Source organism: Symphalangus syndactylus, chromosome 11 (genome assembly GCF_028878055.3).
Source record: "Symphalangus syndactylus isolate Jambi chromosome 11, NHGRI_mSymSyn1-v2.1_pri, whole genome shotgun sequence".
NCBI lineage: Eukaryota > Metazoa > Chordata > Mammalia > Primates > Hylobatidae > Symphalangus > Symphalangus syndactylus.
The window spans coordinates 119,656,035-119,676,312 of record NC_072433.2 but is presented as its reverse complement, the minus strand read 5'-3'; the positions used below and the strand labels follow the sequence as shown (position 1 = coordinate 119,676,312).

Genomic DNA, 20,278 nt, shown 5'->3' with positions numbered 1-20,278 from the left:
TGTGGTGTACTGAGAATGACTTCTTTTTTCTGTGGACTCAGTATAACAATCCTTGTGACAATGGGGGAAGAACGTTTTAGACATCCAGTTGATACTTTTTCTGTTCAGAAATATATGGTAATCCATAACACTCATGGACCCAAGGTGTCTTATTTACATCTTGTGTGGCCTTGTATTCTTTAATTATCTTGTGCATTATGTCCCTAACTCGAGAGGGAACCCCTCGAGGGGGAAGTGGTCTTTCCTGTTTTGCTCCCGTAGCATTTATAGTCTCTTGGTAAATTAAATTGATTTCCCTAAAAGTTGCAAACCATAATTTCATTTGTCAAGTAAACATAGCCAATACATTAAATGCCATTGCTGTTAGATTCTATATATACTTTATTTTATGATTAGTTATAAATATATAAATATTTAAAAAATAAAACTATTAAAACTCATAAATTAAAATATTCAGCTCGAACACTTTGAATATTTCTCTCTCATGATCGTCTTTAGCCTTTCCAAGAAGTCTTCCAATGTACTCTGGTTGGCTTCCTTCACAGGACAGGAATTCTGCAAAAGAAACATTTCATTAGCTTGCATTGGTAAGCATTTGTCTTGCCTGCCCATCTACTTGATCAAGCCTACTCTGGCACTTGTCACCTGAACACTTATAAAACCAAGGCCTCCAGTCTAGCCTGACTGGGAGTCGTCTCTATCACTAGGCCAGCAGGTTTTGCCTGTTTTGGGTGCATACTACTTACACTTCTAAAACTGGTTACTGTATACCATTACCTATCTGCTTTCGGGGTGGGCGGGGCGGGGGGGGGAGTGCAGTCTCTGGAGAGGTGTGTCACAGCTAGGTGCTTGCTCAGAGGGTGGAACTTGAAGGTGCTGGCGCAGACCTGCTGGGTGCTCTACTGGACCTTCTGCATGGCTGCCTGGACTGCTGAGAGAGATTCAGTCATGTGGCCCTCCTGCCATTAAACAGCAGCACCGCAGCACAGCAGCCCTAAAGGTGGGAAGGATTCCAGATGCTACCCCCAGGCCACTGCTTCAGTTTGATTCTCAGCTCTACCATTTATTAACTGTATTGCTTAGGACGTACTACTTAATTTATAAAAGCTTCAGTTTCTTTTGTAAAGTTGGGACAATTGTTTGCCTACTTGCCTGCTTCATAAGATAATGGGGAGAATTAAAAGAGAGAACATGTGTTGTGCCAAGTTCCTATCCCATGACCTATCCCATTGTCTACAAGGTGATAGGCCCAGAGAGGGGATACATGTCCTTGTTCTCCTCTAAAGCCAATTAATTCCTCCACTCGATATTAGATAACATCCACTCTGGGCTACAAGGACTTCTGCCCCCTAATGATTCTTCCTCTTTCTGCTCTCTTCAGTTCTCCCTGCTCCACCGGACCATTCCCCCAGGTGCATTAACATGCTGGGTATACCCCCAACCTCAAAAGAGCTTCCCTCACTCCATAACCACCCTGCAGCTGTGGGTCAGTTTCTCTGCAGCCTTATAGCTAAACATCTTCAAAGAGTGTTCTGCCCTCACTGTTCCTTCTTTGTCTCCTCTCGCCACCCTATCCTCGGTGAGCCCACTCCAGCTGGGCTTTCCTTCCTGCCTCTCCATTTACATCAGCCTCACCCGTGGCCTCCATCAGCCAAACCCAGGGCCCTTTCTCCGTCCTCACCTGACCTGGCCTTTCAGTACATTTGACACAGTCGACCCTCCCTCCTTGAGTGTCCTCACCGGCTTCCTGGGGTACCGCCCACTCTCCAGTGTTCTCCTGCCTCACTGGTCACTAATCCTTGGGCCCCTTGGCTGGATCCTCCTCTCCTGACCTCCATGTGTTGATCTCAGGCTCAGTCCTTTGATCTCTCCCTTTCTGTCATTCACTTTCAATAGTATCTATCTAAGGACTTTCCTTTTTGTATTGCAAGTTCTGACCTCTCCCCTAAGTTCCAGACTTTTCTAACCATCTTCTCAACACCTTCACTTGGCTATCCAACAGCCACCTTACATGTACGATGTACCAAATTGAACTCTTGATCTTCTGCTCAGCCTCCAGCCCTGCCTTGCCCCCAGTCTTTCATCTCTCTGTAAACAGTACTGACCATCGCCAGAGGGGTTTGGGCAGGAACGAAGAGGTCATCTTTTCCTCCCCTGTATCTTACCCCTTACAACTGATCTGTCAGCAAATCCTTCTGGTTTTATTTTTAGTCATATCCCAAATCTATTCACCTCGACTGCTCCCATCCTGTCCACGCCACCGTCATCTCTAGCCTGGTTTACTGTGGTGGCCTCCCGACAGGCCATCTTGCTTCCATGCATTCCCCCTTTCAGCCTATTTACCACACAGTAGCCAGACTGACCCTTTTAAATCACATAAATCAGATCGTACAGTCTTTGCCTTGCCCAAAGCTCTGCAGGTGTTCCCTGCCATACCCGTTGGTGGAATCTAAAGGCCTTGTGTGATCTGCTGTCCTGGAAACTACCCTTCACTCACTCTGATCCAGCCACACTGGCCTTCCTACTGGTCTTTAAATACAGGAAGTTAGTTCATTTCCATCGTAAGGCCTTTGCATACCTCCTCCTCCTGCCCGGAGTGGTCTCCCTAGTTAGTCATGTGGCCTGCTCCCTCAATTCAAATATCTGCTCAGATAATGTCACCAGCTCCTAAGTCAGCCCCCTCCCCCATGACTTTTATGTTCTTTATTCCTGTGTTTTTCTTTGTAGCACGTATCACTACTGGGCATCATTTTACATGTTTGTTTTTCTAACTCTCCCACTAGAACATTCCATAGAACAGGGACTCGGCCTGCGTGTCTTTAGTGACATGTCCTCAGCACCTAGAACCACACTCAGCACTTGTGGAACTTCAGCAAATACTTATTGAATGAGTGAATGAATGAATGGGTTGACCAAGGGTGCTGCAGCTCCTAAGGAGGAGTGTTTAGAAGTGAGGCTGCTGTCCACCAGAAGCCATGCGGCCGGCTTGCCAGGAATACAGTGCAGCTTACCAAGCCTGCCAGGCCCCAGAGGTTCCTGTCGAGCTGTTTCAGGAATCGGATGAGCTGTTTGTGCCTGTGGAACTGCCGTCCAGTCGCACCCAGGCAGCGAGTGTCCTTCTCATGGTGGCTGTAGAACTGCCGGAGCACAGTCGCAGCCCTGCAGAAGGTTTCCTTCTCAGTTGTGTTCTGGAAAGACAAATGCCACAGATAGCAATGTGCCAGCTCCATTTGCAGGATGGGAGAGAGATTTTTCCTCTTGATTTCTTCTTTCCAGGAGGACAAATGGAGGTGAGTTTGCTCAACTACAGACCTGTCTTCAAGTATTCCACTGAAGGAAGGCTGCTTGCCACAGACACAAACCTCTGTCAGCAACCTCTCCCAATTGCAAACGCAGCAGCCTGCTCCCCAGAACCTCCCAGTTTCCTTTCTCTTGGAGGATTTTGCCGAAAGGGTACCTGAATAAAGTCACCCTACGAGGAGAAGGCACAGTGGGGACTAGAATGCAGGACCATCTGTCGCTGCAGCCCACGTTCCGCATCTGTGTCTCTATACCTCATGAGCTATTCTGCTATGGAAGGTGCCCACATGAGCTCTCAGTCAGGTTCTGCTCTCGTTCCCAGAGGTTTTAAAATCCAGCTTTCCCTGGAAATCCTACATGCCTGTTGAATAAATGAGTGCACATCCTTTGGCCTGGACTCTGCTGCTTTGGGCAGCACTCTCCGTTTGGCCCTCCCCATGGGAGGGGAGAGGAGAGCAGCCCATGGTCCAAGTGAGGAGCCAAGACATTTCCCCAGGCAGCAAGAGATAAGTGCACAGATCAGGGAAGGGTGTCCTGGGAGATCAGAGGAGGCCTGGGAGCAGGTGCCATTGAGCTGAGCCTTGGGCAGAGCTTCTGTAAGGGGTCTTTTGGCCCCAAATGGTGCAGAGTGAGAATCTCTTTGGAATGCCACCAACTGTGAGGGTCTGGCCACATGGCTCTTCCTGGGGGCCCTTAGCCTTAGAGAAGGGAATGGACAAGAGACAAGTCAGTGGGAACCCAGGAGAGGGATTGTGTCTCAGTCTGAACCTGGCCTGGTGTGTCCTCTCATTTTTCACTGAAGAACAAAGATGCAGAACCTGGAGAGGGTTCTTACCTTAAGCCCAGTTCCTTTATCCAGTTCAGATAAAGAAAGCTATCCCCAGCCTCTCGCCCGACATGCTCTGGTCCCTTGCTACTCAAAGTATGGTCCATGGACCAGCAGCATGGACATCACTGGGAGCTTCTTAGAAATGCAGAATCTCAGACCACCCCTGCCCCACCCAGACCCTCTGAATCAGAAGAACAGTGACAAGATCCTCAGGGGTTTCTGTCAGCAGCACTATCCAAGCAGCTTTCAAGTTCTTACAGTTACATATTATTTTTTTCTGATGATCAAGGTAACATATATTTACTATAAAGGTAATATATATTCAACAAAAATACATTCACTCATCCCACCAGCCAGAGGTAACTACTGCTGTTAATATTTTGGTAAATATCGTCACACTTTTAAAAATACTTTTTAAAACAGGGATCAACTGTCGATACTGTTTTGTAACTTTTTTACACTTTACATATACTATAAGCATTTCCTAAGCCCTTCAGTGGTATTTGAGAACATGGGATTGAGAGCTGCATAGAAACGCATTGCTTAGTGGTACTGTCATTTGTCAGGCCCCTATCGTGGCAGCTTTTTGCTTCTGTAAATAAGTGGCAGTGAGTAAACTATATAAGTCTTTGTGTTCATCTCTTATTTATGTAGGCTAAATTATAGGAATGCAGTTCATATTTTAACGTTTTTTTCAGGAAGGTCTACACCTAGACTGAGGCACCAGAATCCCAGGCTGTAGAAGCTTCCCCTTTCCCCTGTGGGGCGTGATGTCCCATGGGCAGAGCGGTTAGAAAGACATTTCCTTAATGAACTGACTGAGAGTCACTCCTGGTTCCTGATTCTAGTTGGAAATGTAAGAGTGTGTCAGTATCTTTGGGCTTTTGGAGCCAAGAAGCAGACCTCTCTGGGCTTTGTGGGCAGGTCGAGGTGGAAGCGACACGGGCTGGTGGGGGGCGGCAGGATGGTGCCTGTGTGTCTGGAGGTGGACAGACATACATGCTGCTGCAGAGAGAACAGTGAGATTCAAGAAGGCCAAAAAGTCAGCCCTTTGCTTCTTTTCCCACAAACCTTGGTGAGATTTTTCTGAAACGCTGGTTTGGAGCCTGGAAATTAAACTTAATTTTGACCCGCATATGGCCACATAGTATAGGAAAAAAACCCTCTAAAGATATTTTTCAAAGGACTTTCTAAAGGAAACAAGGATAAAATAAGAATTGAAAAGAGTGCATTAAATGGAAAAACTTTAAAAGAATGCATCCTAAGGGAAGCTTTAGGGCAAGGCCTTAACATTTTAGTTACTCTGGTACCGCAGCGAGGGGGCAACACTCCATCCCTGCCATGGCCCTGGACTCCTTCCACCTGCCTGTCTAGCTCTGGCTGCTGAGTGTGTCTGCCAGTGGCTCAGGGAGTGCACTTTGACAGCCTGGCTGACCTCACAGTTCAGAACTGCTTAGGGAGTGACTCAGAAGGAGGTCTATCCCTCCCGGGAATGTCAGGAAACAGCCACTTGGGAGATTTCTTCTGTGGCAGTGACTCTGTGAGAGTTCTAACTCGGTTCTTGACCAGCCTCACTGAGGACCATACAAATCCAGCCCGAATGGCACTGCATTCATTATCTCCCATCCTGCCCAGGGTAGTCAGCTAGTGCTCTATATGAGAAACTCCTTCAAAAACCAGAGATATTTGAGGTTCATTATGGAACTCTCTGTAGAATTATGAACTTTAGCTCTCTTTGGTAAATAGGAAATAGCTCCAACTACTTGTCCACCCAAGAAACCCTTCATTGGCCAACCAGCTTGCTTCTTCCCACTTTGCTGTTCCTCAGACAGCCTTGACTTCATAGATACCCCGACAGGTGTCACCTGTGAAGCCCAGGACCTAGACCAGTGCCTTCTTTCCAGCTACTGCCAAAAGTAGAATGCCACCCAACTTGGAGATACTAAAATTCTTGTTCCCCTGAAGAAACAAAATCAATAGGCTGGATTTTGGAAAGATGTTTTCTTTGGGAACACAAAGAAGTACCTTTTCCTCTGCATACCACCTTTGTAGGTTTTTGAAAATAGCAACATTTCACTGTTCTGAAATATCTTAACATGTAAGTAAGCAGTGCTGAATCTTCGAGGGGAAGAAAAGAGTGGAAGAGTGAGATCGTGAACTCCAGGAGGATGAAGTTCGGGGAAGGCGAATGAGACGGGTAAGAGTGAAGGCAGGCAGTGGGGATTGTTCTAGGAGATGTCTGTGTGTGTGAGAGGGAGATGAGTGAAGAGGGGAGTTAAGGACGGGAGGGCAGCAGTGTCCTGGCCTGCGCCCGGGGGTCTTCCAGAAACAGCCCAGATGGGTTGCCCCAGGCTTGGCATCCTGGATGGTTTGATCCTCTCCAACCCGGTCCCCTCCTTCTTAGAATCGTCACTTCTCTGCAACCTGTCCTTGCTTTTTATCAGGGTTATATCATCTCACAATAACACTTTGCACTAACTCAAGAGCTGGATTCCAATCAACCTTGCAATCACCTTCAGAATTACTTTCGTATCTTCACATGTGGAAACTGAGGTGCAGAGAGGTGTGAAGATGTGCTGAAGGCCAGCCACAAAGCTAGTCAGTGGAAGAGCTGGGTCTAAAACCACAGGCAGTCTTACCTCCAGGCCTTCAGCCCTCACCCTTCCTCCAGGCCTGGCTTCTAGTGAGGTGGCCCTTCCCTTGGCTTTGTTAGAGCCTTCTCAGCAGTGCCACAGGCCTCCAGAGACCCAGTGCTCAACCCGGTGGACTCTTGGCTTCTAGTAAGAGCCACGTCTGTTGGAAGGACTTGGAGATTATATATATATGTGTGTGTATATATATATGTGTGTGTATATATATGTATGTGTGTACACACACACATATAAACTATTGCCCAGGTGCGGTGGCTAATCCCAGCACTTTGGGAGGCCGAGGTGGACAGATTGCTTGAGCTCAGAAGTTTGAGACAAGCCTGGGCAAAATGGCAAGACTCCATCTCTACAAAAAAATACAAAAATTAGCCAGGCGTGGTGGTGCACACCTGTCGTCCCGGCTACTTGGGAGCCTGAGGTGGGAGGACAGCTTGAGCCTGGGAGGTGGAGGCTGCTGTGAGCTGAAATCGCACCACTGCACTCCAGCCTGGGTGACAGAACAAGACCCTATCTCAAAAAAAAAAAAAAAAAAAAAAAAAAAAAAGCGTATATTTGCCCTTCAGAATCTCATCCTGTATCGGACTCCTGGGATAACATTTAATGAAATGAGATAGTCCAGATAAAGGCCTGAAGAGCAGTTTCCCTCATGAAGCAGGATGGGCCCTGTTCTATGGTCTGGGTGCCAGGGTGTGACCCTGCCCAACACACAGGGCTTCACTCCTGGCCAGATCATCTCCCTAGTTCACATGGAAAGCAGGTAGTTAGGAGACCACTGTGAAATTGAGGCTTTGGGGCTTTCATTCTCAGCCGTGTGTTTCCATGAAAACAGGAACTGAAATGCACAAAACTATTGATACGGCTGTAGTCATGTGTTTGTCAGAGAAAATGCACTATCAGCTGTCAAATCTATCTCCTCCCACTACAGATAGAGGGGTGGGGGTGAGGCAGCACAGGAGGCAGAGAGGCGAGGTACCCAGGCAGCCCGAAGCAGGGATGTGCTGGACGCTGCCCAGCAGGATGGTTCCAGACCGAGCTGGAGGGGAGTTCGGCAGGCCAGAGCAAGCTGAGGGGCTCTGGACGGCCAGCCCCGGAACCCAGAGGGCTGTTAGGTGGCCAGGCTGTGGAAGAGGAGGGGCTCTGGCGATACCTTTTCTGTTGCCATAGGAAGTCTCTTAGACAAAATGAAAGCTCCCTCAACCTGTCATCTCAATATCTGTTTCTGTGAGAGTATTTGGTTTTTCAGAAATGTATCGGCCAGAAAAATTCTCTCATTCAACAGGCATTTATTGAGTGCCTCCTACGTTCCAGGCACTATGCCAACGCTAAGTAAAACCCAAGAGGGCTTTTCTTTGACCAGGATCTGAGTCAAGCCTACAGCATGTAAGCTTTCTATTACACATCATCTAAATCAAGTGAAACCAGAAAGACCAAAACATGCTTAAGAGTAAAGATCAGACTTCTCGTTCTTTGAAAACATCTAACACCTTAAAGTTAATTTGGGCCCGCTCGTTTTCCATTAGACAAGTTTCTTGTTCAGACACTTGGGGATGGATCTCCCCATTTGCTAAAATAGACCGTGGGACGGCTTCTTACCTTGGAGGCAGCAAAGATGTCCGTTACGGTCAACTCGGTGCACAGAGTCTTGGTCCAGGCAGAAACGAGAGAGCAAGAGACAGAGTTAACCTCCAACTGGACAGAGAAGTCCTTGATGAGCATCTCTCACTCCCTCCAACTGAGGAAACTTCCTACAAACCCTCAGAAAAAAGAGGGGCAGGGGAGAAGCCTCGCTGTGTGCCCTGGGCTGCCACCAACCACCAGTTCCAACTTCTCTAGCAGCTGTTAACATTTTCATGGCCTAGAAATACTGACAGCATCACCAGAACATCTGGAGAGATGGTGCCAGATAGGTACTCACCTTCTGCTCTGTGAGGCTGTTCAAAGTTTTGATGATCTCCTGTAAGGCGATATCGCAGTTGTATCCGTGGACAAAGTTGCCGGCACATGCTAGCAGGAAGAACAGAGGGGGAAGCAGCTGGGAGGTGAGACCCATTAATAGGTGTCGATTTGCAGTGACAATGTGAGACAATTAGTTTATCAGGAGAAGCTAACGATGCAATGCTGACAAAGATATCTCTATATATAGATTTAAAATTGCTGAAACCGAGGGAAAATGGGTTTACATTGGAAATTTTCGTTACACCAGATTGTCAGTCACTTGGGGCCAATCAGCACCTCTCTTCCAGGAGAAAAAATGCCTCACAAACAGGTAAAATGTTCCTGTGAAATCAGACCAATAGGAAAATGAAACCTTTTTAAAAAATTAACTACAAAGTTTCAGCATAGGAAATTACACCATAATTTGCTCTTTAGATTAATCTTATCAGCTTGGGGCTGCTGCTGGCTTTTTGCTTTGCATAGAAGAGAGAGGCCACAGGTGTCCGAATTTGTTGTAATGCAGTCCTCCTGGGGAAAGATAGAGTAATATCAAGAAAGTTTAACTTGAAAAGTATTTTAACCTGGCTTCTTCCAAGTACAGGTGGCATCTTGGAAACTGTCCTGACGTGGAAAAGCTGATCTGGGGCTCCTTCTCTGCGTAGAGGGAGAATAACAGGCAGACTCTCCTGCCCCAGCACTGGGGGACAATGTTCTCCCAAGTTTAGGTGTTTGGAGAAGGACAGGTCATATCAGGTGAGGCCTAGTTTGGGTTCCAGCAGGTCCATAAGGTCCTTACCCATAAGGAAAGCCTTGGCAAGGTAGGTCTATTCTGAGGTTTCAGGAATAACTTTTTTTTTTTTTTTTTTTTTTTTTTCTGAGACAGGGTCTCACTCTGTCACCCAGGCTGGAATGCAATGTTGTGATCAGGGATCACTGCAGCCTCAACCTCCCAGGCTCAAGTGATGCTCCCACCTCAGCCCCCTGAGTAGTAGGTGTGTGCCACCGCACCATGTCTGGCTCATTTTTATTTTTATTTTTTGGTAGAGATAAGAGTCTCACTATGTTGCCTAGGCTCATCTCAAATTCCTGGTCTCAAGTGATCCTCCTACCTCGGTCTCCCATCTGAGATTACAGGTGTGAGCCACCATGCCTGGCCAGGAATGCCCACTTTTTGAATGGAACGTAAACACATCCTCAGCTAATTAGGAAAAAGAGCTACAGTCTTACCAACTTACAAATCAGCTGTCCTATTCAGTGCCCCACCACCCGCCCTGCTTGTTTTTTATTGAATTCATGTGGACACAATAAGGTGCTCATTGCCTTACCCCAGCAGTGAACGTAAGGACCCCACCATTCACTCAGGTGCCTGGGCCCTGTGCGCAGCCCACCCCACCTCCCAGTAAGGGCTCACGGGCAGCAGGATTCTTGGGCCCTGCCTGCCCCCTGCTTTTCTCCCAGAACCTTCCCTTCCCTTGGTCTCTGACCTTTTTTCCCTATGAAATTCGTTTTTCTTTCTTGTTTTTTGAGACAGAGTCTTGCTCTGTCACCCAGGCTGGAGTTCAGTGGCGCGATCTTAGTTCACTGCAAGCTCTGCCTCCTGGGTTCACGACATTCTCCTGCCTCAGCCTCCCGAGCAGCTGGGACTACAGGCGCCTACCACCTCGCCCGGCTAATTTTTTGTATTTTTAGTAGAGACGGGGTTTCAGTGTGTTAGCCAGGATGGTCTCGATCTCCTGACCTCGTGATCCATCTGCCTCGGCCTCCCAAAGTGCTGGGATTACAGGCGTGAGCCACCGTGCCTGGACCTCCCTATGAATTTATTCTGTGAAGATCATCTAAAAATGTGTGTTGCTAAGGTTTTGCCTCTGTTCCACCTCCCCGCCCCCTCCATCACCACCCCCGCCCCCTCCACCACCACCCCCGCCCCCCACACTCTGTCATCCAGGCTAGAGTGCAGTGGTGATCATAGCTTACTGCAGCCTTGAAATCCCGGGCTCAAGGCATTCTCCAGCCTCAGCTTCCCGAGTAGCTGGGATTACAGGCACATGCCACCACGCCTGGCTAATTTCTGTATTTTTTTTTTTTTTTTTTTTTTTTTTTTTTTTTTTTTAGTAGAGATGGGATTTCACCATGTTGGCCAGGCTTGTGTCAAACTCCTGGCCTCAAAATGATCCACGCACCTCAGCCTCCCAAAGTGCTAGGATTATAGGCATGAACCACCATGCCCGGCCAAGGTTTGCCTCTGTTTTGGATCTTTTCTTCCCTTATTATTATTATTAAATTGACAAATAAATATTGCATATATTTATGCTGTATGATATGTTTTGAAATGTGCATATGTTATGGAATTGCTACATCAAGCTAATTATACAATACTTCACATATTTATTTTTGGTAAGAACATTTAAAATCTACTCTCTTTATGATTTATTTACTTATTTATTTTGAGATGGAGTCTTGCTCTATTGACCAGACTGGAGTGCGATGGCACAGTCTCGGCTCACTGCAACCTCTGCCTCCTGAGCTCAAGCGATTCTCCTGCCTCAGCCTCCCAAGTAGCTGGGATTACAGGTGCCTGCCACCATGCCTAGCTAATTTTTGTATTTTTAATAGAGACAGGATTTTACCATGTTGGCCAGGCTGGTCTCGAAGTCCTGACCTCAGGTGATCTACCTGTCTTGGCCCCTGCAAAGTGCTGGTATTACAGGTGTGAGCCACTGCACCTGGCCTGTCTTCATGATTTTTAAGTATACAAGACATTGTTATCAACTGTTGTCACCATGTTATACAATGGCTCTCTTGAACTTAATCCTCCCAATTGAAATTTTATATCCTTTGACCAACATCTTCCTGATCACCACCCTCCCAGCCTGTGGTGACCATCATCCTACTCTCTGCCTCCCTGAGTTTGGCTTTTTTAGATTTCACATATGCGTGAGATCATGTGGTATTTGTCTGTCTGTGCCTGGCTTTTTTCACTTAGCATAATGTCCTCCAGGTTCATCCATGTTGTGGTGAATGACAGGGTTTCCTTCTTTTTTAAGGCTGTATAGTATTCCACTGTTTATATATAGTTTTGGATCTTATCGCAGTGCCTCAAATTCTATGAAGGAGAGAATCTGGATAATTGTATCAGGAGGTCCTTAGACCATATTTAGGATCCTTCCATTGGGACTGGGCAGCAAGGTTACCAAACTAAATGCAGTGGCTTCAGATGCCAAACCACCTGAGATGAGCCACACCTCACAGGTGAGGGGTATGGTTCCCCACAACACTGCCCTCACTTCGATGCCAGCTGCACATTCAGGGGTCCCCAGCCCACCCTCACTGCTGACTGGCTGCAAATCTGGGAGTTTCCACTACCCCTCAGGTTCCAGAATGCACTAGGATGACTGACAGAACTCAGGAGAGTGCTGTAGGTAAGGCCACAGTTTTATCATAACAAAAGCATTCAAATCAGAACCAGCCAAAAGAGGAGACACAGGGGCGAGATGCAGGAGGGGCCCAAACACAAAGCTCTGATTGTCTTCCCCCTGTGGCATCAGAGGCATCACCTTCTCAGCACTTTGACGTGTGACAAAATGCTGACTATTTCCAAGCAGGGAGGCTCACTTAAGTTTTGAGGTCCAGAGTTTTTATTTGAGTCTCATCATATAGGTATGGTTGATGGAATCATCGGCCACTGGGTTGAACTCATCTTCCAGGTCACCTTCTGGGAGGCCAGGCTGATATCACAGAACCTCAGTGGCGTGGCCAGCCCCTCCATGGTCATATTGTCAGCAAAAACTACTTAGGGCCCACCATGAGTCACTTCACTCGCATAAACTCTCAGGGGCCACCATGAATAATAAGATGCTCCTATCACTTGGGAAATCCCTAGGAATTTGGGGCTACCTCCTGGGAACTGGTGACAAGGACCAGCCACATTGTTTACTCCAAGGGTTTGTAGCGGGTGGGACCTCCCAAGAGCCAGGACAAAGGCCAGACTTCTTGGATAAAGTTTGATTCTTCACTGCACAAAGTGGAGGAGAGTTATGAGAAGAGCAGGAGGTTGCTTCCAAGGCAGGTGGGGACTTTGAATCCGATGAACTATTAGGTGGAATGAAGTAGAGCAGCGGTTCCAGTTAATACAGGCGGGAGCTCATCAAGCTGCGGACTTGCAGGAGGGCTTCTGCCAAATAGGTTCTCGAGGAGAGTCGGGGGTGCAGAAGGGGCGCTGGTGGGGAGGGCGGGGTTCTGGGGTGTCTGGGGGGCAGTGGAACAGCCATTTATGTGTCCAGCTGGTGTTTTTCTAAGCACCCACTAAACGGCAGACCCTGGGCTTGAGGCTCTGAGGGCAGAACTGGTGAGTGTAAAGGGAATATTAGGTGGGCACCTTTAGCTCAGAAGCAGAATCCAGCTTGTTTTGTTTGTTTCAATGGTGAAATGAGGCCAAAGATGAAAGGATAAACTGTGCAGAACATTCAAGAGTGACCAGGAGTCTCCCCAGAGGGCAGAAGGGGGGGATGGGCCATCTTCGCCGCAGGGACAGCACCACGGCAGCTGCGGGTGTGGCAGGTGGGTAGAGATGGGAAAGGTGGGTGCCTGCATTGTCAGGGACAAAGAGGAGGGCAGTGATCACCACTACCACCACTGCGACGGAGTCTCCGAGCCTGCAGGCCCATGGGCAGTGCCTTGGCGGGGTGTGGTGGGACTGGCACCGAAGTTCAGGAGGGAGGTTGAAGACTGTGCTGTCTCTGGGTGTGTCGGTCACAGGCCCCTTCGCCTCCCTGTGTGAGAGCTGAGAACCAGCGCTGGCCCCTCCACGGATGCAGAGTTTTTCCTTCAGGCCCTGGAACGTAGCAGTTATGAGCAGTGGGTTTGGAGTCCAGCAAACGAGCCCTTGTCAACTCTGTGACCATGGGTAGATCATTAACTCTCTCTGGGTCTCGATTTTCTCACCTGTGAAATGGGAATAATGTGGCTCTTCCTTGTGAGGAGCAAGTGAGCGGTTCCATGGAAAGTACTTGGCATGTGTCATCCAGAAAGGGGGTCTGTTAACAGAGGCTGCTATAGTACATGGGGGCTAAGAGCGGACGCTGGGCCCAGGTGGTCTGTCAGGCCTGGCTGCTGTGCCTCCTGGCTGTGTGACCTTGGGCACGCTACTCAGCCTCATCTGTGAAATGGGGGTCATAGCTGTCCCTGTCTCATGCAGTTGCTCTGAGGAATGAATTCATTTAAAGTTTTCAAGTATTTAGAATAGTGCCTGGCACACAGGGAGTGTGATGATGATGATGACAACTTATATCTTGAGTTGCTGAAATGACTGATGCTTCATCTATCAGGCAAGCCCAAGTCTGGACAGGGCAGTGGAGATCTGGCCAGACGGGCCCTCCGCACAGGTTCCTCCTGGATGTGCCTCCTCCGTCTTTGAGTTGCCGTCCTTGTTTCTGGTGGGTCACGGTCTCCACACTACAGCCCGCCTACTTTACTATCTGGATTCATTACAGGGAACAGACACAGCTGTGGGTGCTTTAGTCAGGAAAGGATTTCATGCAGGAAAGTAGGTGCTTATAAGAATGTCAGGAGGGCTGGAGTGGTAGGCTCCAGGCTGGGCCCAGAACCCTAAAGACCTGACCCACTCAGCGAGCCACCCCTGAGGCTGCAGTGCCGGGATCCCAAAACTGCTGCCTCTGCTGACCCCCTACACTGTGAGTCTGCTCCAGGAGACCCCCAGTCTGACCTCCACACCGTGAGTCTGCTGGAGGACACCCCTAGTCTGAATGACCAGGTACATGGTATCTGCCGCCCTCCCCTCCACAGCTTGTCAGCCTTCATCTAATTGGAAAAGCCAGGTGCTCGCTTTAAAGGAGTCAGAAACGTGGCACTCAACTAGGAGAAAGGAATACACGTCGTACAACGCAGCCCAGTCTCCACGGGCCTCGTTCGTTGACGCTTGCTGTCCCAGCCATTCCTGTGGTCCCTGAGTCGGGTGAATCTCCCCTCCCTCCTCTTCTGTCAGCCCTGCAGGCCAGCACCCAGGAGAGTGCTTTCCAACCCCCACAGGCTTAGTCATGGAAAAAGGTGAGACTTCTCTGAGGGAGGGGCACTTAAGCAGAGTTAGGGATGAGCCGGTTTTAGCCAGGAGCAGGGGCTGCAGGGTGGGGTGAGTGTGGGCAGGGGACAGCGGGTGGAAGGCCCCGGGAGCACTGAAGAGAGGGCTCGCAGGAGGGGAGCATGGGCCGAGGGCACCCAGCCAGAGCATTGCAGGCGCCCGTGACAGAGGCAGCTGGCACAAATCGGGTGGGATGGTGTCAGGGAGAGCTGTGGGCTCTTGAGTCATTTGGCCCAGCACAGTGTCCAGGTTAAGACCTGGTGTCCTGGTGCCCACAGGACCTGGCTGGTTCTGAATCCCAGCTCTGGGTGACCTTGGAAAAGTTCTCCTGTCCAGGCTTCTCTGTAAAACTAGGCTGATTACAGGGGCGAGGGAATACTATAGAAGGTGACAAATATGAAGTGTTTGGTGTGGTGACTGTCATATCGCAAGCCCCCAGAAAATGCCAGCAATCACCATCACCACCACCATCATCATTAATAGCACTTGGAAGTGACTGAATGAGGGGGTGAGGGAGAGCAGGAAGTCTCAGGTGGGCCCAGGCCTCTGGCTTGGGGAGGAGGCGGGGGAGAGGGCAGGCGGTGGGAGGGAGCCACCAGCTGAGGGGCTGCTGCGGGCCATGCTCTGAGAACAGGGGAGGGTCCAGCCTTCAGGCAGTAGACATGGAGGATGACTAAGCCACAGGGAAGAACACAGTGTTGCTGAAAAAAGGGGTCCCGATTCAGACCCCAAGAGAGAGTTCTTGGATCTTGCACAGGAAGGAATTCAAGGCGAGTCGTGGAGTGCGGTAAAGAAAGGATGCAGAAAACTACCCAGAGTAGGGTGTCCTCAGAAAGCACGAGCAGGAATGCCTCGTCTGCTTAAAGCTTGTCTTCTATAGGGGTCTTGTCTATACAAAAGCCAAGCTACGTTATGTCTACGTGCGGGTGGGCTGACAGTGTCACAAAATTTAGTACTTTGTTGATGTAAAGAATGTTTTATCCTTGGCCTTTTAGTGAGTAAGTACGTCAAAGCGTTACTGTAACTAGCTTGAAAGCATAATATATTGTTACGAGACATCAGGACACCCAGACTTTCTGCCGTTGTAGGAGTTTGTCCTCGTGGGCGTGACTAAACTGCTTCCTTGGCGTAAACATCTCATGACCATGGGTAGTGCCTGGCAAGGAATATGCCTAGCTAGTTTTAAGATGGAGTTGATTTTAAAATGGTGTCACCCTGGCTCTCCCCCATTCCTGTTGACCTAACAATATGGCCAAGGGGTGAGAGAAGACAGGGGACGAGAAATGAGCGAGGGCACTCCTGCGACACTGGAAGGTGGTGAGGCAGGGTGCAGAGTCCAGGCGTGAGAGAGGCCCAGAGAGGAGGAGCAGTGGCCAGCGGCAGCGATGTTCCTCGTAGGTGAGGCTAGATAAGGGCGGACATGTGTTGCTGCATGGAGGGGAGTTGATAATCAGTGACCTCATGAGATGTCTGAGTGCAGTGGGGGCATAGGAAGGGGCTAGATGAGGTGGAACTCAGTATGGGCATCTGGGAGGGCAGCTGCGTTCGGCTGCAGGCTGCTTTGGTGGTTGTCAGCTGTGTTCTGAATGGGGCGCGGTCAAGCACAGGCTGCCCCAGCTCAGCGAGCGGCAGCTCCGTCCTTGCAGTTGTTCAGAGCAACACGGGAAGACCTCACATGCTCACGTCCAGGCCACCCCAAAGCCTCTCCTTTCACTGATGTGACATCTTGGATTGGTGGTGGTGGGGAAGGGGCGAGGGTAGAGATGGAACAAAATTGACAAAATTGGCCATGAGTTGCTCATTGTTGACGCTGGGCAGTGGATGCTTGGGAGTGACTTTTGTGTATATTTGAAATTTTCTATAATAGAAGATTTTAAAAATGTAATTGCCTAGCAAATGTAAATATTAACATATATGCACATTTATATATTATATATTTACATATATACTTTATGGATTATATAATGTACTGTTTAAGTAAATAATATATACGATGGCAGTATAATGTATACATATATCTTACACACACGCCCCTCTCCAGTCCTCCACTACCACAAGCACCGTCGCTCCCCACCAGCATCTCTGCAGGAGCCTTGGCGCTCATCTCCCTGCTCCGCCCTCGCCCTACGTTCCGTTCTCCACACAGCAGCCACGGTGACTTTGTTAAAATATGAGTCAGACCACATCACTCCATTCCACTTAGAGTGAAGCCCAGTCCTGGCCTCTGAGGCCCTGCTGGGCTCCTGCTGCCCTTGCCGTGGCCTCTGCTCCAGCCCGAGGGCCACCCGTGAGTGCTGGGAAGGGCATCCCCAGTTCGCTCTTGCTCAAGACCTTAGCACCTGCAGTTCCCTTTCCCTAGATGACTTTGCCCCCATCTGTGCATGGCTGTCCCCTCCCCTTGTTGCATCCCGATCTGTGTTCCCATCTTATCTCACGGGGAGGATTTCTCCAACCTCCCCGCCTAACGCAGCGCCCTCCCTGTCGTGCAGCCCCGGACTGTTCTATTTCCCACGGTAGCAGTTGCCACCGCCCGACACACTGAGTGTTCTCTTGTTGGCTTATTCTGTCTCCCTGCTAGAAGCAACCTTGTTTTGTTCAGTGGACCCCCAGCACCTAGAGCAGGGGCTGGCACCCAGGCAAGGCCTCACCCCATACTTGTTGAATGAATGAGTGGAGCTCCATTTCCGCGGAGCCACTGAGACATGGCTGAAGTAACAACACTAGAAGTCAGGGGACACAGCTGGGGCTTGAAGCTAGGGCTAGTTTCACCCTGAGCCCCCAGCTATATGTTCTGCCTGTGTCCCTGAGAGGAGAGGGGATGAGACCCAGAGCACAGATGCATGGAGGGCCCCATCCAAGGGCACAGGGACCGAGGGGAGGAGAGAAACGAGGCAGGCAGGCGGTGGCGTAGACTCCGCTTTGTGGAGCTGTGGGGAAGTAGCTCTGCAGGCTGCTGGCTTCTCTTGCCTTTCAGAAGCAGGTAGAAGGTCCTTCTCCCAAGAGAGGCAGAGCTGCTGAGGAGGCTGCAGGAATGCTCCATCTGTCCCCATAGTGTTAATGTCACTTCAGCCTCAGAGCTAGATGGGCGGCCTACCCTTTCCCTTCCCACTCCCACTGGCTCCTGTGCCCTGGCAGGCCAGGGCCTGGTGAAGACCCCCAAGAAGGCAGCACCTTCCTTCCTCTGTCTTTGGCAACGCAGGATCTGATGGGTCCAAGAGTGCCCAGCCCATGGGAGGAGCGGTGCCAGTCCTGTCTGGCTGAGGGGCTGCCTTGCAGGCCCCTGCAGACCCCCACCTCCTCTCCCGAGAGGGCCGGTTCCCCAGGGAGGACTTAGGCTGGTCTGAGGGGTGCTGGTGCTGGTGCTTGTCCAGCCGGGGGATGCTGCAACCAGGTCTCCTCACCGGCCTGTCTCGGTCCACATCCTCCATGGAGCAGACATCACGTTCATGTTCTTTTCGCTTTTTTAAAATGAAATTTATCCTTGTCTCCTATTGGAAAATGAATGCATGCTCATTATAGAAAATGTGGGAAACAGATCAGAAGAAAGAAGAGTAAATAAAAATTGCTTTTTCCAATGTGGCATCACCACAGCTCCTCTGGCACAGGGCCCTGGGCTGGGCAGGGATTTGTGGACCGTGTGGCCAACAGGCCATCAGGCTGTGGGTCCACAGGGGATGCCATGGGTGGCTCAGGCCTTCCTCCCTTGAGGGTTTGGGGAAGTGGTGTCCAGCCCCCGCACACTTATCCATAGTGATGCAGAGAGCGGAGCTGATGAGAGTTGCTATATTTAATTTTGGTGCCTGTGTCACCTCTGACCACACAGCAGCGTCTGCCCCGTCAGGCAGCACATGGCTGGGGGTGTTTCTGAACGACGCTGTGAGAGAATCACTTTACACAAGAAAAGGTATAGCGGATGGGAAGGGAGAGACAGCAACAGAAAGTGAGGTCGTAAGTAGAAAATTGCTTCTGGGATTTCAAATGGCTTTGTCATGGGGCCCTCCCTTGCTGCCGAGAAATCAGTTGATCTGGGAAAGTTTGTTGCAAACCCTTGCCCTCTTGCTTTGGGGTGGAGCTGAGAAATGAATGAAGATAATGGGGCTTTATGAGTGTGGGGGAGGACAGCCACCAGTCCTGACCCCAGCTTGGACCCCTAGAAAGGCCAGATAGGAGCTGGTCAGCGTGTCCCTGTCCAGGCTGTCCTGTCTGGAACATAGCCTGGCCTCAGCCGGGCCTTCTTAGAAGAGAGGCAGGCAAAGTGGGAAACGGGTTTGGAGTGTGTTACAATGGGCCAGCTAGATGAAGGTCATAAGCAGAAGACATTTCTCTTTGACCATAATGAAAAAGCGATAAGCCACCAGGCCAGGTGAAGGCCAGGCTTCAAGCTGCTGCCTCGGTCACAAGGAAATAAGATGCGGGCCTGGTCCTCCTGAGGCCTGCTCCTTCTCGTCCTGCTCAGGACAGGGGGCCAGCCTCGGAGAAGCCTGCCAAGTGACTGGGAGCATTTTCTGACACCTCATCTGAGCAGCAAACTGAGGTGTTTGGTGCCGAGTTCACCGGAAACTCGCATGTGTCTCACTTCTCACTTAAGCCCAGCCCCTCTTCCAGTGAAACCTCCTGCGCTGGGGTTCCCGAGGTGCCAAGGGGCTCCCCGCCCTGGGCCCCATGGCCAGCATCTTCCTCCCACTCACCAAGCACTCTTGTCCCTTCTCAACCCCCTTCTCTCTGAGTCCTGCTGAGGGCTTGCCTTGTTTATGAAAGAACTTAGGCCACGTGGTTAGAGAAAACTCCCAGCAAACACCGCCAGGGGTCAGTCCCCAGGGAGGCAGGTTCCCAGCCACAGTCGCAGTGCTGACACCTACCTTGATCTCTCTTCCTTTCTCATTCCTGACAGGGCCTCCTCCCTGTCACCACCAGCTGCAGCTCAGTTCTGTGGCTCGGTAAGGCGTCACTCATCCCTGGAGAGCCCCATGCCCTCTCCAGCCCAGGGCACACTGCCAGTGACCACAGGTCCCCCTTCCTGGGGAGCAGCCTGGAAGGTGTGAGGGACAGGAGCTCGGCGGTGGCTGAGGAAGTGGCGAGCTGCAGACCCCTAGTGGAGCCCAGGACGGCCATCCACACTGTGCACCTGCCTCGTAGGCTGTCCTGAATGTGTGGCTCAGAGCACGGCCTTGGAGGATCCCGAGGAACCCTGCCCCACATCAGCCTCAATTCCAGTCTTTGTTCTTGAGGGAGTCACGTGGAATTTCACTGGAAGGGTTTCCCTCTTCTTTCTGGATAGGCAGGGCAATACTTTGGCTGGGCAGAGAGGACATGGGTCAAAGATGATGCTATTGGGAGATAGGTTGCTAGGTCCTGTTTACAAAGTCATTACCCTCCGTAAATATCCTTCCAGCCTTAAACCCTAGGCTCTGGATGGAGAAGAATGCCGAGACCCTGACTCCCACCCACCTCCCCTGGCTTCCAAGACTC

The 20,278-nt window shown here is 50.1% G+C and overlaps 1 protein-coding gene across 2 annotated transcripts; it reads right to left on the bottom strand.

Annotated features, from left to right (window-relative positions):
* Positions 1-357: 357 nt before the first annotated feature.
* IL4 (interleukin 4) lies at positions 358-8,892 on the bottom strand. 2 transcript variants are annotated; one of them, XM_055299466.1, is made up of 4 exons: positions 8,696-8,892; positions 8,374-8,421; positions 3,012-3,188; positions 358-555 (listed from the first exon to the last, which is right to left on the bottom strand). In XM_055299466.1, the coding sequence occupies exons 1-4, from the start codon at positions 8,828-8,830 to the stop codon at positions 454-456; spliced, it is 462 nt and encodes a 153-aa protein (XP_055155441.1). In that variant the 5' UTR covers positions 8,831-8,892; the 3' UTR covers positions 358-453. The 2 variants fall into 2 exon arrangements, with proteins under 2 accessions (XP_055155441.1, XP_055155442.1); XM_055299467.1 differs by lacking the exon at positions 8,374-8,421.
* Positions 8,893-20,278: the final 11,386 nt, after the last annotated feature.

What these genes read in the sequence shown, in the direction of transcription:
- IL4 (XM_055299466.1), bottom strand. Translation starts at nt 8,830, where the DNA reads ATGGGTCTCACCTCCCAGCTGCTTCCCCCTCTGTTCTTCCTGCTAGCA. An exon ending in ACAGCCTCACAGAGCAGAAG is followed by an intron (nt 8,422 to 8,695) that starts GTGAGTACCTAT and finishes GCCTGGACCAAG; the next exon opens with ACTCTGTGCACCGAGTTGAC. An exon ending in ACATCTTTGCTGCCTCCAAG is followed by an intron (nt 3,189 to 8,373) that starts GTAAGAAGCCGT and finishes TTGTCTTTCCAG; the next exon opens with AACACAACTGAGAAGGAAAC.